The sequence below is a fragment of the Manis pentadactyla genome, chromosome 1 (genome assembly GCF_030020395.1).
Source record: "Manis pentadactyla isolate mManPen7 chromosome 1, mManPen7.hap1, whole genome shotgun sequence".
NCBI lineage: Eukaryota > Metazoa > Chordata > Mammalia > Pholidota > Manidae > Manis > Manis pentadactyla.
In genome coordinates, this window is record NC_080019.1 from 204,861,557 (window position 1) to 204,880,377 (window position 18,821).

The following is an 18,821-nucleotide window of genomic DNA, read 5'->3' on the forward strand; positions in this document are numbered from 1 at the left end:
TTAACAATAACTTGTAAAAGAAAGATTCCCTCCCATCTCCTCAATTAAATGCAATTAACTTACAGGAAAAAAAATTCTAAGAAATATTTAAGTGTAAGTTTACATTAGGTGCGGTCTATAAGGACCCCCTTTCATCTTTCATTATCTAAACAGGGAATCAGGCAAGAATCCCCTGGAGAGCTTGTTAAAACACAGAGAGCAGTCCCCCATCCCCAAAAAGTTTCTGATTAACTAGGTCTAGGGTAGGGTCTAAGAATTTGCATTTCTAGCAAGTTCCCAGATGACACTGATGCTGTGGGTCTTAACGCTGCGCTTTGAAAACGCCTGCTCTATCTAACCAGGAACACATTCTCTGGAGATTCAACCCATGGAGAAGAACGTGTGTTCCATTTAAATTAACTTTAAAAACTCATCTTTAGCTGTTCCTTCTGAAAAGAAATTACGTTGTGAGATATTACTATTTATTTAGCAGTTTCAGTCAATCACTTAATAAATTCTCTATGGTAGAAAGTTTTTAGTTCCCTGGCAAAAAGAGAAAGCCAAGTCTCATTAAGAAAATTATTACCCCAAGTGACTTTTGTAATGTGTGAATTTTGGTTCAGCGAGTTTCTTTTAGTTTTGGAACTGAGAATTATACAAGCACATATTTGGCAGGCAAGCTCCACTGAGGAAAATTAGGCACTTGATTATATTAAATTATTATATACATTATTCTCCATCTCCATCTGCACAGCCTTTGAGGTCACTGCCATAACTAACAGCCCTTGGCTAGAAATAACCCAGACACAGGTTTGGTTTGATTCATGGAATATTTGGGGCTGGGGGTGGGGAGGTTATGCTTGAATCACACTTAAAAATAATCTGCTTTCACATTAAAATTCAGATTCTACCTTCTCTTAAAAGAAATTAAAAGATCTAGCAACATTATTCCTAAATTTCTGCAAGTCAGTAATTAGAGTTGGCTGCCCTTCAGCAAGAACGCGAGCTCTAGCTGGCCAGAGTCCCCATTCATTTCCTGTTCTTTTCAACCTGGTTTCTCTCCACTCAAATACACTCATGCCCGTAGGCTCTGGTAGGCTTTGGTATTTGGTTGCCCAGCATAAGACGGAACAGATTTGGCTGCCCAGCATTAAGATGGAAAAGAGTCTCAATTTTAAAAAGTACATATATGCTGGCTTAAATTAACTATGGTGGAGGCAAGTTTCTGGATTCCATCTCTTATGGCCTATGGTTGTGAAGCTGTGTGATCTGCCAGTAGACCACCTCTACTCTTTGGAAATTGTGTTAGAAACCTTCAGGCTAGGATGAGCATTCTCTGAAATGCAGCATGTCAGGTTGAGACACTTCCTGAATGGCAAAAACAACAGTATGAACGATGGATGTGCCCGCAAAAACCTGCAAGCACAATGCCTACTATTTAACATTTTTCACCATGAAATAACAAAGATAAAGTGTAATATATAGCTTAAAATAGTGTAGAGTGAATGTCTGTTTAAATACCAGTCAAGAATATCAGCGTATCAGAAGTCCCTACAAAGCCTCTTGCCAATCACGACACTCTATTTGTCTCTCTGAAGTAAACGCTGACTTTACTGGACTAGTGTTTGTATTTGACTTGTATTGACTTTTTACTCTTATTTATAACTTTTCCACATAAGTCTGCTTCCCTAACAATATGACATAGTTCTGCCTGTTTCTGAATGCTGACCTTATAAATTTATTCTTTGGTATCTGACTTTCAAAAACTCAATACTACGTTTATAAGATAAATGTTAACTGTGTCTTCTTTTTCTCCTGATCAGCCTCACCAGATGCATATTGATTTTACAGGTCCTTCCAAATTCTTGGTTTTACTGATCTTTTTTCTGTTTAGTAGTTTCTGCCTTTTACTTGTTTGTATTTATTGTGTTTCTTCTGATTTCTTGAGATAAACATTTGCTCACTAACTTTGGGCTTTTCCTTTAAGGCTAAACATTTTTCTATTAAATACTACTTTATCTGTAACCTACAAATTTTTTTATTTTTTAATAATTCATTTAAAATAATTCATTTCTCTTATATCTTCTTTAACCATGGGCTTTTTAGGGGTATATACCTCAATTCCCAAACATATAGGGATGATTTTCTAGTTATTTATTACTGATTTTTAGCATACTTCATTGGTATCAGAAAGCACATTCTGTGTAATCTCAGTCTTTGAAATTGGTTGTGAATAATCCAGGCTGCAGTAAATTCTTGTAAAATATATGTGCGCTTGAAAAGAACTTGGTGCAGTGTGTAGCTGTGTTCACTAGAATATGTTTATTAATCATGTTGATCAAATTTTCAATAGCCCTTATTGACTTTTTGGTATCCATCTGTGAGATAATATAAAGTGTATATATATGACACCTTCACTGGCAACAGCACGGCCATCCAGGAGCTGTTCAGGCACATCTCGGAGCAGTTCACGGCCGTGTTCTGGTGCAAGGCCTTCCTGCACTGGTACACGGGCGAGGGCATGGATGAGATGGAGTTCACCGAGGCTGAGAGCAACATGAACGACTGGTGTCTGAGTACCAGCAGTACCGGGACGCCATGGCCAATGAACAAGGGGAGTCTGAGGAAGAGGAGGGCGAGGAAGAGGCCTAAGAACTTCGCAAATAAATCACATATCCTTAGTGAACTTTTGTTGTCCTCCACCAAGCATGGTCTTTCTATTTGTATACTATGGTGCTCAGTTTTGCCTCTGTCAGAAATTCACACTGTTGATGTAATAATGTGGAACACCTCTAACAATTACAGTATTGTCTAAGATACCTATAGTAAGAAAAAAGCATGTGTCCAAAAAAAAAAAAAAAAAAGAGATTTCAATGCTTTTACTTGGTACTGATGCTCATTAGCTAAATGGAATCATCTTAAGCCAAGAAAGCCTTAAAGTTTCTGAGCCATTCAGATAATATGAACTGAGCTGCATCCAATGCCAGAATTGGTTTTCTTTATTACCCTTACCCCTATATTGGTCTCTGCCCCCGGTTCCTGGCACAGAGCTCCTAAAATCTTTGTAATTTCCCAAGTGATAAGAACACTAAGACCATCTCTGGTTCTAACATTTGGTCCCTGACCCCAGTTCCTGACACAGGGCTTCTGAAAACCTTCTAATTTCCAGGGTGACAGGAGTGTCTTTTGTTCTAGTGAGGCAACTCTGGGTGGCTCCTCAGTGAGAATTGGTCACCAGGAAGATCAAGACATGATTAAAAACTTGGAATTTTCAGTCCAGGCTCCCATTTTCTTGAGAAGGGAAAAGGGCAGAAAATGGAATTAATCAATCATACCTATGTGACTAAGCATTCATATGAATCCCAAAAGCACAGGGTTCAGAGAGCTTCCAGGCTGCTGAACATATGGAGATTTGGGGAAAGTGGTGCACCTGGAGAGGGCATGGAAGCTCTGTGCCCTTTCTCCATACCTTGCCTTATGAATCTCTTCCATCTTGCTGTTTCTGAGTTATATCCTTTTATAATAAACTGGTGACATACTAAATAAAATACTTCCTGAGTTCTGTGAGCTGCTCTAGCAAATTAATTAAACCAAGGAAGGTAAAGCTCATAGGAACCTCTGCTTTACAGCTAGCTGATTAGAAACACAGGTAAAAACTGGGCTTACAACTGGCATCTGAAATATGTCTCTTACCTTCTCTTTTATATTTTCCATCTTTTTGTCCCTGTGCTTCACTTTGAATAGTTTCTTCTAACCCATTTTTCAGGTCACTAATTTGCTCTTCAGCTGTGTCTAACTGCCTATAAACCTGTTCATTTTGGTTTTGTGCTTCTGGTTGTAGGATTTGCTTGATTTTTTTTTAAATCTGCAAACCCATATTTTAAAGTTTTCAGTCTCTGCTGAAACTAAAGTTTGGCTTTTATTTCTTTTTAATGCCATAAACATATTATTTTACATTCTGCTTCTGGTAAGCCCAGTATCGAGAATGTCTGTGAGTCTATTTCTGTAGTCTGTTGCTTCTGCTTGTTGTCATATATGGTGTCTTCTCTGTGTGTGTGCCTGGTTACCTCAACTGTGGCTTGATATTGTAATTGAAAACTTACTTGTAGAAGTTGTTTGAGTACTAGAATCATGATATCTGCCTCTAATGAGATTTCAATGCTTTTACTTGGTACTGATGGGCATTAGCTAAATGGCATCATCTTAACCCAAGAAAGCCGTAAAGTTTCTGAGCCATTCAGATAATATGAACTGAGCTGCAGCCAATGCCAGAATTGGTTTTCTTTATTACCCTTACCCCTATATCTCTTCAGGGGACCCCAACTCAAAGTGGGGAATGGCTTACCAGATTTCCTGGTCTTGATAAGACCCAGACTATAATTTTTAACCTAGAAAGAACACGAAAGGAGAGCTCAGACTCTCTACTTCCTTCTCTTGATCAGCAAATGCCAATTAGACAAAAGGGACTCCAGTGCTAGGCTCAGTCCTCTATGTTCACATTCTCTCCCAAATCTCAACTCAATAATCATCACAATTTATTAGTTCTTTGATGTTTAAGATGACTGAAAAAAATAATTTATCTGGTTTCTTTAGGTGACTTCAGTAAGAGAGCTGGTTTGAATTATATGAGTTACACTAGTTCAAGTACTAACCTCCCAGTATTCTGTTATATGTTATATCCTTGGTACATGGCCTTACTTTGCCAACACCCTCCCCAAGGCAATAAAGTTCTATGGTATTCTCTGAAGAATTGTGAAAGCTCTTCCTGGTAGCAACTTATCCTTACAGTGCAGAGGAACTATAAAGGGCCAGGGTTCAAGTCACAGTTCCTGTGATTTATTCACTCCCTGACTTGGAACAGATTTGTCTGCACAATTGGGTGGGAGAGAGAATATTCCACACAGATCAGCAGATCAGATGAAGGAATGCAGAAGAACTTGAAAAAGCCTACAAAACTGACAAAAATCATCACTCTCTTCCCCTCAGGTGAACCATTTATCCATGGCTCTAATTCATCATGACAGGCCTGTGGTCAACTGACACTTCAGGTCACTGATCAATGGCTGGCAACTTTATGGAAGACACAGTATTTCAATTTCAAACAAAGGGATACTTATTGTAATATTATCTATAGTTTATTTTCAAATACTTCAGCATATATAATATGCAGACATACAATGTGTACTATATACTCTCTACATCCTAGGGGGAACTAGTTAGTATTTGAGATACTCTAATGAGGAATACAAACTCCAAGTATGGGTTGGTTCACATTTGAAAGGCTAATTAGAAGGCCAACTTCTCAAGTCAGAGTGTATCAACTATAGCTACCTAAATCTACACTAGAGGGTTCCCTAATGAGCACAAAGGAAGAGAGAAATAATATTCCTGATGAAAGTAATAGTGCTCAAGATATATATAGCTGGATATACTGTACAGGGATTTCCAATTATATTCATGCATGTGGGCTGTAAGAATCCAGCAGACCAGGCAGTCTAACACTCCTTGCAGTGGCACTCTGGGCCTCAGGTTGTGGTCCTGGGTCTGGACCCTTAACAGAGGATTCCATCATCTGACCCAGCTGAAGCATTAGACATCTCCTGAAAGGACAGTATGTCTGCATCTGTCTCTACTGAACTTTTGATGTGACATACACATGGAAAGGATGAGGGCTGGGTCTTTTCTCAGTCTGTAAGAATAGGCTGCATGACTAACTTTTGTGCCTGCTTGCTGATAAGTGTTCATGTGTGTCAAAATTTGGTCTTAGTCTTGATGTTATTGTGACAGACCACATGGTACCATGGTAACCCATAATCACTGGAGGCTACCAATTTGTACTAGAAAGATGCAGACTACTGGCAGGAGTGAAACGGGCTCAGTTCACTTTGCAGCAATTGTGGTATGCTGAATTTCCCAAATGAAGCCTTTTGGGACGTAACCTCAAAGCTGGAATATCATGCTGATCAAGCCGATGTGCAAACTTGCCATTCTGGACCCTGCAGGAGAAAGGCTGCTTCTCTTTAGTGGGAAAGCCACAGGAAGCTACACAGACAGCCTTAGGGTGTGGATTTTGCTGTGCCTGGGAGCCTGCCAGAAATAGTATCATTCTTTCTTGGCCCCTAGAATGCAATGATACCAAACCTCCTGGACTCTGAATTCTACTCAAAATGATGTCATTTCAACCATAGCTGTATTCAAAGGAATAGAGGGGAGGCAACTATCCTCCTTCCTCGAATAAATGCAAAACATAAGCATTTGCATCTTCAAAATATAACTGTCTTGGATTCTTAACAGCTGCATGTCCCTACCCACCAAATGTTTTAAAAAATACTTAAGTTGAAATTGACCAAAATTAGAAACGTGAACTTGATTTGTCATAAACAAATTCTGAGGAGAAACTTCAAAATTCTCATTTCCTATGCTGCCCCCATGCTGGCGGGCACCTGGGAGCTGTTGTAGCCCACACAATTTTCCTGGTGACACAGTCTACAAACGTGACTCTAAGAAGCACATTCTTCTGGGTGTCAGGATTCCTTTTTAAAAGGACAAGTCCCCCGAGGACAGTTAACTAGCTCACCAGAGAGCTTAACCAATCACCCTTTAAAACTGCTAGAAATTCAAAGTGGAATCCTTTCTGCCCACTAAAGAGTATATTGGAATTCTGTGAGTGTGAATTCGTCCTGCCACATCATCGTCTGAGAGAAGTTTAATGTGGTAAGTGAACCGACGGTTGGAAATCCTGGCCTTTCCTGTAACTTCTCTGAGCCTAAGGATCGCTCTACCTGACTGACTGGGAATCCTGCTCGCCAGCCACTTCACAGGAAGCTTGAAAGGGACACTGGGAAAACATCCATAAAATGACGCCTAAGTTAAAGAGAAATGCTACAGCACTTGAAAACGTTAACCCTAGGCAGCTGGTCCTCCCTGCTTGTGGGCACTGGCTTCCAACCCACGTACAGACACAGCAAGAAAAAAGCAATATGGTGGAGGCCTGAGAAAGGCTTCTGAGAAGCAGAGTGGGACAGAGACAAGAAAGCTGTGCTGACGGGCAGCAGGCTGGGTGCCGTCACAAGAGTTGCCATCCTGGAACTCTATGTCCCTGCCCCTAAGAGCACAGAGGAACTCAGAATCCAGAGGGAACGCAGCGGAGAGTCTTTCCCAAGGTTTATGTCAGCTCGTCACACCCTCCCCTTGTGCACACTCCCGGGAACATTAAATCTCAGCTTCATTGTGGCTCATAATGAAACACCTAGATTAACAGTCTACTTGAAAAGAAAAGTGAGAAAGAAAGAAAAATACAGACTCTAAGGACCTGCACAATAATATTTGCTCATCTCTGGAGCCTCCTGTGCCTCTTCACAACAATTGCTCATCCTTTCTTGTCTGCTCACCCTTTTTTGTCAACTCTTACAAATGGAAAGATTTTATGGCTGCAAATTACAAAGCAAGCACATTTATGAAAGGCAATGGGGATGGCACCTGCTCCCTGCTCATACACAGGAGCAATCGAAAACATTTACAGGGTACTGACACATGACCCTCGGCACATAAACTCTCATGAATCGTCATGGCCACTGAAAAGGGATTTTAACTATTTTCCATCTGTGGAAGCTGAAGCTCAGAAAATCTGAGTTACCTGTCACAGGTCAGGTAGTAGGTGGCCTTGTCTCTAAAGCCATGGCTCATTTCTACGGCAGGAACTGTACCAAATGTCCTGTTATCCCTCAGGCAGCTCGTGGTCTAAAGGTTCCTGTACTTTTTGAGTTCCCTTGAACTGGGCTCTCACATATTCAGACCCACAAGCTGTGTTGCAGCTCTTTTTAAAACTTTAAGTTGTTTTCTTGCAAACTGCTCATTCCCTTTATTCACAACACACAGCTTCAAGTTGCTTTTGGCCATTTCCAAAAATACCAAATCCAGCCTCAAAGCTCAAGAACTCAGCACTGCTGAGGCCACTAAGAAGAAAATATTGTGAGATCGTGAACTTCCCAAGAACTTGTCCACTGTTCTGAGCCAGCACAGCAGACCTGGGACGTGCGCACTGCCTCCTCCCCCGGGAGCACCATAGAAGGGACCCTTTCCTGGGAGTCGCAACCCTTTTGCAGAGTGTAGTAGGGTAATGTTGGCCTCATTTCTCAGGGATTAAGTGCCCATCGGGATATTCTCAATAACAGGAAGCAGTGAGCGATTAGGCAAAGAATGGTAGATGTTGTGAAATAAAACTCTTCCTCCTCCAGTATAGCCAAGTGACGTGGATATGTTTCTGTTTTCTTACTTATGTATGTTATTCACCTAGTAAGTCATTTTGTACCCCACTTGTTTTTAAAAATCTGTTTGCATTGCAATTGAAGTCAAGTCCATCAGGTCAAGTTTAACTAACAGAAAGTCTAGATACGGACAGAGCACGAACGGTTTTAATCATCTTTCTTCTTCAAGAAAGAGCAAGGCTGAGCTCATGTTCCCTGTTTGGGATATGTGAGACGTGTTAATGCAACTACCAATAATTGCTGATTGCTGTAATCCCCACTTTTGTTACGTCTCCCTTCAGGGTCCCTTGTGAAAGAGGTGACATAAAAGGAAAAAGAAATGGGAAGTACAGCTGAGAACTGGGAGAAACCCAAATTTTCTCTCACCTTTACAAATAGTACGAAAATACCCTTATGTGTGAGTGTCTATCCCAAGTTGGAGTGCCAGTAAAGGTCTTAAAAACATCCAAATGTTCCAGTGAATCCAGAGGCAATAACAAAGACACTCAAGCTGTCTAGAATTATGAGGACAGGCCTTGTGTCTATTCAAGGCTCCCTTTGAAGCAGCCTTCGTGGGAGACTGGGCAGTTATCCCAGTGATGCTGCCTTTCCTCAGGACGTTGCTGGATACACACTTATTTAGTGTTAAGACGGTTCCCCTAATATGCAAAACTTGTTGTGTCTGTTCTCCCACTGACTGTTCACACTTGGCACATGTGCAGCCATTTTAGGACCATGGAGGAGATATTTTTCAATTTTAATCCGATGGCTACAAATTGAAGATGTCTAATTTTGGTATGTGCTTTAACCAGCTGTTAGATACTTTAGAAAAGTGAAACATGGAGTTTTTTCTTGCTGCTTAAGAAAAACATTAACAAACTTTTATGATGAAAGAATTACTTAAAACTAGGGAAGGCCAGACACTAGACTTGATCACTATCATCACATAAAATGTTACATAAACAAGTTATAAGGACAATAACATCAGGAAGAGGATGTCCTCAAACAGCTCTTCCACATCTTCCATGGCAAGAAAGGCTACAGTGATAAGTATTTTTAGAAATACCTGGACAGGATACTGGAAGGCTCTTTAGAGAAAATAAAATGGAAACAAATCCTGCAGGAGAGCAAGCAAAACACTTCAAACAACTCATTGCCAGAATGTGTCATTTCATAAAATTTTAAATAATCTTTGATGAATCCCCAAGGCTCCTTGTCTTACTAACTCTGGAAATGATCTTCCATACAGTAACAAATCACTGAAAGCACCAGCTACAGCAAATGAGATGGTAAAAGATGGTGAGAAGCTAAGCTGAATAAATATTCAGGACACTGAAACCTAACATTCAGTAATGGCTCCCATTTATGCCGTAATGATAAATCACCTCCACACTAGGAGGCAAAGGGTACTCTGCTACTGCATCTTCACTGCCTCCCAGACTGACTTTCTAGAGGACACAGACCACCTTCCTTTTTTCCCCCACTCTTGTTGTAATGTTCATTCATTAATCTACCAAATCATTCATTAACTTTTCTCACCATTCAAAACATATTTAAGTAGTTCCTACCATTCACTAGGAGCTACTTACTCCTTCCAAGCTATGAATATGGTCTTAGTAAAGATGTCTAAATAACTCGATATGTTTGAATTATATAATCATGTAATGTAACTCTATCTTGTCCAGATGAAGGATATCATCAGAAATGTCAGAGGCTGTCTTATTCATCTTTGTACCATCCAAGAATTTATCATGAAACAGGAACGTCAGTGCTTTTTGAACTGCTATGACAACAGTCATTAAAATAAACTCACATAAATAGATATTTCAGTGTTTCTAGTATTCAGTTTAAATAGCTACATATAGTGTATACAACCTGTGTATGCATAAGCATGTACCTCCATAAAAGGTTTCCTAATTCAAGCTGATGGCTCCCTTATTTAAAAAACCCAGCAATTACTACACCATGTTCCTCCCTCCCTTCCTTGCAAACATATTAAGGTTGGAGGGAGAAGGGAAGAAGATGAATGTATTAGTTGACCCTTAAATAACACAGGTTTGTACTGTGCAAGTCCATTTATGCATGGGTTTTTTTTTTTCAATAAATTACATTAGAAAAAATTTTGGAGATTTGAAGCAATTTGGAAAAAAAAATTTTTCTCTAGCTTACTTTACTGTAAAAATACAGTATATAATATACATAACATACAAAATATGTATTAATCGACTGTTTATGTTATCTACAAGGCTTCCAGTCAACAGTTGGCTATTAGTAGTTAAGTTCTGGGGGAGTCATAAGTTATACATGGATTTTTGACAGCACAGGGGGTCAGTGTCCCTAACTCCTGTGTTATTCAGAAGGAACATGAAGAAATGATAGTTGGAGCCCTTTGCCCATGAGGAGTCAAACCAAGGCACCACTAAAGTAGGGAGAACTCACAACTGAGTAGGGTCAATGTCTTCCCAGTTAGATGAAGTTGGGCCTAAAGAAATAACACACCTGATGAAGAGATTCTAGAATCTCAGAGTCACAAAATAAAACCCAGTGGTAGCTCAGCTCCTACATCTCCCTTTGCTACAGTTGAGGAAAAGGAGTCCCCAAAGAGAGACAGTGACTTTCCAAAGCCACACACAGAGGTCATGGTGGGGCGGGGCTGGTTGCAATGCTCATCCTGCAGAGCTTGGGAATGGTATCAAAGGACAACTCAGGGCCAGGACGCTTCACTAGGATGCACAGGCATGTTTCAGAGACTGTGTGAAGCCTCTGAAATTGTCTGCAAAATTGTGTGTAGCTTTGCACTTTTTAGGGGAGCAGAGTCTACTGTTTTCATCAGTCTGAACAAGGCTCAAGACTCTCAAAATTTAAGACTCACTATGTCAAGGGATGAGCTTTGGGGGGAAAGGCAAAAAGTGAATGAGATTAATTTCAAACTAAAACAAACCCAGATTTTTGCTAACCTGAAGACTAAGCTTGGGCCAGGCAGCCAGTGGAGGCATGCAAGAACAGAGTCCTAAAACTTCTGGTCTGGATGGTAAGAGGGATCCTGTAAGGGTAAACTGTGCTTAGGCAGGTAGGTATGTCTTTGTGACCACAGGTGACAGGGAAAAACGGAAGCAGCACAAGCTTTAGCTACCAATCAGGCAGTCTCAGAAAACCCTGGGTCAGAAGGAATGAGCAATGCTGGGTTCTCTGGAATCATGGGAAAGGTTTGGCAGTAGTTGTTAAGAGCCATGACGGAAGGTTTCTGCAGCCTCCTAAAGCCAAGGGAGCCTTGACCTTCAATCAGGCCTCTCACTGTACCTACTTGTGAACAAACTGAGCCCAGAAAGGCTTTCACGCAGCCCAGGAGATCTACTATGCTCACAGGGGTCTTTGTTTTCTTCTTATTTCTGATGTCATCATCAGTCCCAGGAGCGGGCAAAGGCCAGGATACTTGGTCACAGGGAACTGGATACACATCAACCATGGCAATTTCCCTGAGAAACAGAAAATATTTTCCCCACTGTATGGATGAGGAAATTGAAGCAAAGGGAGAAATGGCCAAGGTTTTTCAAGGAGGTGAAGAGCCAAGAGCTCTGAGGGTAGAGCTTGTAGCTAAATACTCCACACTACTGGCTCCGGCTGGATAGTCCATCTCCTGTTGGGAACCAAGCAGTCCTGGAGATTGGGGAAACACTAGTTGCTAAGGACAAGATGTGGGATACAGTTTACACCACACAGCCGTACATATGGAATCCATCACTCATGAAAACAAAAGACTTGAGGCTTCCTTGGGTAAATGAGATAGCAAAGGGCATCCTGGGGGTTACTCATCATTTTCCAGATCAGAGATTTGTGTCCCTTTTGGAAAGGAGAAGGAAAATCTGGCTACAGCCCAGTTTTGAGTAACACTTGCCACTGAGAAGCTGTATGCAAAAATTCCTGGCACAAGCCTTGGACAGCTCTTCTTACTGGGCTCTGGCCAGTCCTTGTAAATGATTGAGATGTAAAACCCTATCAAATCAGAGAAGCAGGGAGTCTCCTTGATGCAGCACCATAAATCCCTCTCTCTAAAGCTAATTTCAAACTCATAATAGGAATATTCAGAGAGATAAATTATCTGCATGTACCTATATACATACAGTTTTTTTTAAGTCAAGAAAGGTAGAGATCAGTGGCTAACAGTGATCTGAGTGATTAAAAATGGCTGATTATCTTCCATAATTATAACTTTAATTATCTATAATTAAAATGGATTGCTGTGGAATAAAAAGTAAGATTAAGTGAAGAAAATCTAAAAGCTAGTAACTTCGAGTGTTAACAGAGAGCCAGAGCTTATCTCATCCAACTGACTCACTTAACAAAAGAAGAAACGGGAGGCTGACAGAGGGGGAGCACCGTGCTTGTGGTCACCAAGCCAGCCAGCACGGGACACAGAATGAGGACCCTGGAAATCCCCTGTCTGACTTCCTGGCCCCCACACCACCCTGTTATAGCTGCTGGATTCCTTAGGCTAGGAAATCCCCTAAGCTTGGTGCAAGGCAAGAGACAGTTTTCTGTGGAATTGTGAAATTCCAAACAGCAGCCTCAAGGGTTAGACAAAGGACACCAGATTCCAACTGAGGAATGGCTGGAGTTGAAATGGCATTCACAAAGACAAGCAGACAGTTTTTAAGAAATTAGGTGTCCCACAGGCTCTGCCACAATGGCTATACCGAACATCACAAGTGTGCCATGTTTTCGTGCCCCTGGTTAGTATACATGCAATTCCCTCAGTGTAGAAGCCTTCTTCTTGTCCTCTCCCCCATGTGTTTCTGGAAGTTCCTACTTATCCTTTAACATCAACTCAGAAGTCCTCTCTGCAAGGAGTTTCCTGTTCTTTCCTGTTTACAAAATTAACTGGTACTAGGATGCCATAACCAGAAGATGTACCCCGGCTGCAGAGCGTATCACAACAAAAGGGAGGTCATCACTGGTTTACAGGTCTGCCTCACCCTCCCAACAGCATTCCTTGAGAGCAGTGGCTATTTTAATCATCTTTGTATCTCTGGAACCAGCAGGGACTCAAATGTCAGTTGAATAAACAAATGTCGGCTAACAGACAAAAATAACATCCTTGTAAATGCATGATTCGCCTTTCTATCCCCTAAATGGTGCATTTTCAGAACCCTTAGGTAACCAGCCACTTTGGAACAGGTTTTTCTTGAAGTTTAAATAGCTGAGTTTAATACCATTACTTATATTCATGACTAAGAAATATGATAGAAGGAAGAGTTAAATAATATCAAAAGATGAACGGCTATGACAAAGGCCAATAGGAAGTGTAATTTACCAGCTAATATATATTATTTCTACACTACCCTTTCCTGATCGCTCCTCAACACACACATACACAGATGCACAAAGCAAGTTAGTAGCAAGTCACTTTGGGAAATTTAATCACAACCCATCAACACAAGAGCCCATAACCATAGTAAACACCAGTAAACACCAGAGTAATTATATTATTAGGGTTGCCAATCGCTGGTTAAGATCTCAAGGTCAGGTTTCTAGATACATCTTGCTGCATCTGTGCAGCTGGCAGGTTCCAGAGGGTATGAAAACGAAGACTGGGGCCCGCTTCTCAAAAGAGGCTGTTCCTGCAATGCCATAAAGGCTGTGGTGACTGAACTGTGCAAGGAGAGCAAGAACAGACTGCATGTAGTCTCTTCAGGCCCAGCTCCTGACTATGGATCTGAGAGAAGTTTCTGGTCAACTTCTGGGTTCCAGAAACAAGGCTAAAGTTGCATAACACCACAAAGTGCCTAGCTTCACTCCTTAGAGGGAAAGGAAATGCTCATTATACTGCCCCCTCCCGAGACTGACTGGGAAAGGGGTACAAGGGTAATTTCTGGGACGACAGAAATGTTCTACATCTTGATTGAAATGTGGGTTAACTGTGTGTATACATTTGTCAAAACTTAAAGAACTGTTCTCTTTAGATTCATGCATTTCACTGTATGTGACTTTTACCTAGAAAACAAAGAACCATGCACAAATATCAAACTCTAATTACTACCTTTACCTTCTGCAGTAGTACAAGCTAGTGATATGGAAACTGCTAGACTTGAGCAAGTGAGTCATATTAACCCAGGAAAATGGGAGCCAGGCTTCTCAGTGTTGGAGAAGGTAGTTACAAATATAGGAAGGCGGAAATTAACATTACCAAAGGGGATAAAATATATCATGTGTCTCCTGACATGAGAATACATCATCGCTTCTTTGGTATTCCTGCCAAAAATTCATAACCTGACTCTAATCATAAGGAAACATTAGACAAATCCAAATTGAGAGAAATTCTACAAAATATCTGGCAAAATATCAAAATGCTGAGGTTAGGAAAGACAAAGAAAGGCTAAGGAACTTTTCCAGATTGAGGGAAGCCAAAGAGATATGACAACTAAACACATGCTTGATCCTGAACTGGATCCTGAGCTGGAAGAAATAAAACGATAAAGAAATTACCGGTACAAACAACAACATTTGAAATATAGACTGTGGATTAGATAATAGCATTGTGCAAACATTAGATGGCCTGAGCTGGTGTGTTCTGTTTTGGGTAAGAGAAGATCCTTCTTCTTAAGAACATACGTTGAAGCATTTAGCTATAAAGGACCACAATGTCTCCAGCTTACTCTGGAAGTTTCAAGACAAAGGGGGTGGTGAGAAGAAGCCGGGAGGCGGGAGGGGAGTGCACGGCACACACAAATGGGGCAACATGTAAACAACTGGTGAATCTGGGTAAAGGGTGTGCATGAATGACTTCCTTGTACTGGTCTTGTGACTTTAAGTTTAAAATTATATCAGAATAGAAAGTTACCAAAAAATACCTTAACTTCCCCCTAAACATTTAGGTGAAACGCTAATAATAACAAACTAACTCAATGTATTTTGAGAAAGTCTTTCAAGAATATTGGTTTCAAAAGTATACTTCTCCCTCTCATTGCAACTCCACAAAACTCTAGTTGGCTCTAAATTCACTTTTAGAACTAACAACAACTCATATAGCTTTGTGAAATAAGGTTTATTTTGAAATTCCAGTGGCAGACACTATCACTTTACAAAGTCTTGAAAGGCAATAAACAGAAAGTGGAACGAAAGTGTCTCCTCACCACTCTCCTCTCTCCAGATTCTTCGGTGCTTTTGTAAGGTGGAACAATTCAGCTAGCTATATGCCAAACTACAATCAAATGGGGGCAAGAAACAATTTGTGTGTGGCTAAGAAACTGCCTTCCTCACCACCTCAGGCCTTACAAAAGGTCTATACTTTGTTATATGCATATATGAATAACTCAGTGAACAAGAGGACTATCACTCAGCAAAACTTCTTCACCTCCCCAGTCTTTCCGTCTGCATTTGTGGTTAAATCAAGACACAAGTATGGCGTTAGTCCTGGGGGTTAAAAGCAAAAATACTGAAAACTACTACAGGAAAAAATTATTTCATGGATGTCAAAGGAGAATGTCTGAAAAAGTCATTTTTAGCCCTGAAGAATCTTTTTGAAACAGTAACAACCATGATATGACTCAGTATAAAAAACGTTATGCTAAGTATACATTAAGAAAAATTCACATGTACAGAGATGAACTGTAATTGGATTTGTCATTTCAAAGTATTAATGTTGGGTTTGCAGATAATAGAGAATGACGTTCTCCTAAGCGAACAAAAAAGTTAGCCAAGTAAGTAAATGCTGTGTTTCTACTGTCAGGAAATACGTGCACCAATGAAGCAACCTTTTCAGCACAAAAGAAATTTAATACCCAGACCACATGAAAAGTGATCGCTATGGGAATAACACAGCTGTTAAAATCCAAGTCAGTTTGTATTAAATCGTCCAGCATGTTTATGTAAAGCAGGACTCTCAATATGACCACCAACAGGAAATAATTCTACTAACAAAAAAAGTGATACCTACATTTAATTTAATGCTCAGCAAAATAAGTGTGAAAGAAAAATGCAAACCTATTCTCTTTCAAAGAACACAGGGACCTCAGTTACCTGGCATAATTGTGATTCTTTTGTAAACAGTATCTCAAAGGCTAATTTAATTAGAAATAGAACAAGAATGAGTGTTTGCATTTCACTCTGAGAGCCCAATTATCTTTATTTCATTGGCTAGCCAGATGCACATAAAGTCACAGGAAAACTTCTGTCACCTGTGCCAAATGATTTCAGTATGAAAATTAATACCGCCAAGTTATTGTGAGGCTGATTAGCTCAGCCATTCTAAAAAAGAAAAAGTGTGCCACTAAAGAGCATACAAGTTATCTTAAAGAAACTACAAAGAGAATGAGCTCCTGGGTGACTGTGACATTATCATTTGATAAGCTTTAAATCACAATATAGACATTTGGGATGCTAATGATAAAACAGGAGTGTAGTTTACTGTTGAAGAAAAAAAATTACTCAGAACTTGTGAGCACCTAAAATTAACCAAGTTTATCAACATTATTTGTTAAGTCTTAGTTAATGTTTTAGAGAAACTGGTCAAGATTGTCCTTCTCAATATGGCCCAGGTACAGTTTTCAAAGAAAGCTTGTCAATCAGAGTGAAAATAATTTCCCTAGAATTCAATCCTCCCACATTGCCAGATGTAGGCTACACAGCAAAGAAGTCCCAAATTATAACTGAGAGGCCAGAGTTTAGGATTATTGACCCCAACACTATTTTGCATAACACCTGAACATGAAACCTTACCAAGAATCATGAGTTTTAAAAGCCCAGGTTAATTCACTGGTTGTTAAGAAGGTTTAAAGAAGCATCCAAAAGGAAATTCGCTATAGTACACAGTATACATGTAAAAATAACTCAGACAATCTCAAAGACTATTAAAAAATGAGAAGCCATCACTGTAGTTTTGAGATACATCAGCCGTTTTCTATTACAACTGGAGACATATCAGCTCTATTTTTAGAATCTCTGGAAAGATCAAAGATGAAGGGGCCTTTTTATTGGCTCTCCATACATGTGCCTGATCTGTTTACTTTCTTTGTTATTATGTAGATCTCTGAAAGACACACCACCAGGACTGCGGGCTATCCCCCATCCTCTGAGTAACACTTAAAAGTTGCTCTTTGATGGTCCATGTGAGGGAGGAACCTTCTGAGGAGAAACAAAGACTAGGAACATTCAAGTCAAAATCACCACGATCCAGGAATTGATACAGAACCATAATAACTGATTCCATCTCTCTCTACACATTGTAAATCAAACTTTCTCATTCTCTGTGAGAATAAATACAGATAAATGGTAACAAAAAAATCCTTTCTGGTTTTTTAGACACCCCTCTCCCTACAACCCCCCAAAAGAGTCCTCAGTTGGTTTCAGTGCCTCTGGCTGGTAAAGCTGACAGGCCCATTGTTAAAAACAAGTCCCTCAAATGCAGAATGACTTACTTTGGAAGAACAAGCTGTACATTTGTCAAATGCCAGACTGACAGGAAGGACATTATCAAACCGTGACAGAAATCCCCGGATCTAAAAACAAAGAAAACAAAACAAAAAAATTCACATCAAGCCCAGAATGACCACACCTCTGAAAGATCTGTGCAGTTTGACAAGAAGTGGGAAATTAGTATGATATACTTAACAGAGATGACTAGCAAAAATGAAATGCAATGTGGGTATTTTCCCTTACACTAGAATCAGCTTGAGGAAAAACTATAGCAGGCCCTTTCTTTCATTAGGAACCACAGCCTACAAAGCCTTTCACATATTGGAGACCTAAAACAGATTGGCTCCAAAAATATGAAAAGAAGGCTGTCAAATCTAAAGCATCATTTTAATTAATGTCTTCAAGTATGTCAACTAGTTAATTATGACTCAACTCTCATACATACGTTAGAGTGAATGTGGGATATTTTCACTTATAGGATATGATATTGGGTGGGATCTCACAAAGGAAGGCCTGGGGACAACAGAAGGCAGAGATGATCCTAAATATATATTTGCAGTAATTTGTTTGACTTGGAACAAACAGGGATAAAGTGCAAAACATCACCAAATTTATGGGGAAACAGCACCACCTTGAGTGTAAACTTCTGGACTGCAAGTGATTTCTACTTAGAGTGTATCAGCTGTAACAAGCTTCACAAACTATAATTTGAGTAATTCATTCAGAATATTGTATCTCTAGAACTATACTCTTGCCAAATGGGGAGTTTTAAACGGTTATATATGCACCATTAAGATACTGTTACTAACAATATGAATGGTAAACTGAAGTCTCCACAGGACTCAACATCTATAATAAGCCAGACAACATGTATCTTTTCATGAGTGAATTTATTTAACCCTCCCAACTACTCCCATTTTTTGTTGATGAAACTCAAGCTCAGAAGGCGAAGCAACTTGGCTCATGAAAACAAAGTGACAGAGCCAAGATTTGAAAGCAGACCTCCTGACTCCAAACCTGGTCCTGGCCTGCCAGCCTCCCTCCCTTTCTCTCAGGATATCACAGCATTTGTCTTTGATATGAGGTCTCAACACAGATTTAACAGTCTCACTTGAATACGGCAAAGGAACCAACCCACACATTCTTGTTGTCTTGAGCACCCTACCAACATCCCCCAAAATAAAA

The 18,821-nt window shown here is 40.1% G+C and overlaps 1 protein-coding gene across 5 annotated transcripts in view; it reads right to left on the minus strand.

Moving 5' to 3' along the window:
* The window catches only part of ATG7 (autophagy related 7), a 241,262-nt gene that overhangs the window by 149,250 nt on the left and 73,191 nt on the right, over positions 1-18,821 (minus strand). For 3 of the 5 annotated variants that reach the window (XM_057506593.1, XM_057506592.1, XM_057506587.1), the window contains exon 17: positions 17,639-17,719. In XM_057506593.1, coding sequence (XP_057362576.1) covers positions 17,639-17,719 — 81 coding nt within the window. Of the gene's footprint in view, positions 1-2,202; positions 2,600-17,638; positions 17,720-18,821 lie in introns of those variants that run through there. The other 2 variants (XM_057506577.1, XM_057506581.1) reach the window with 2 other exon arrangements.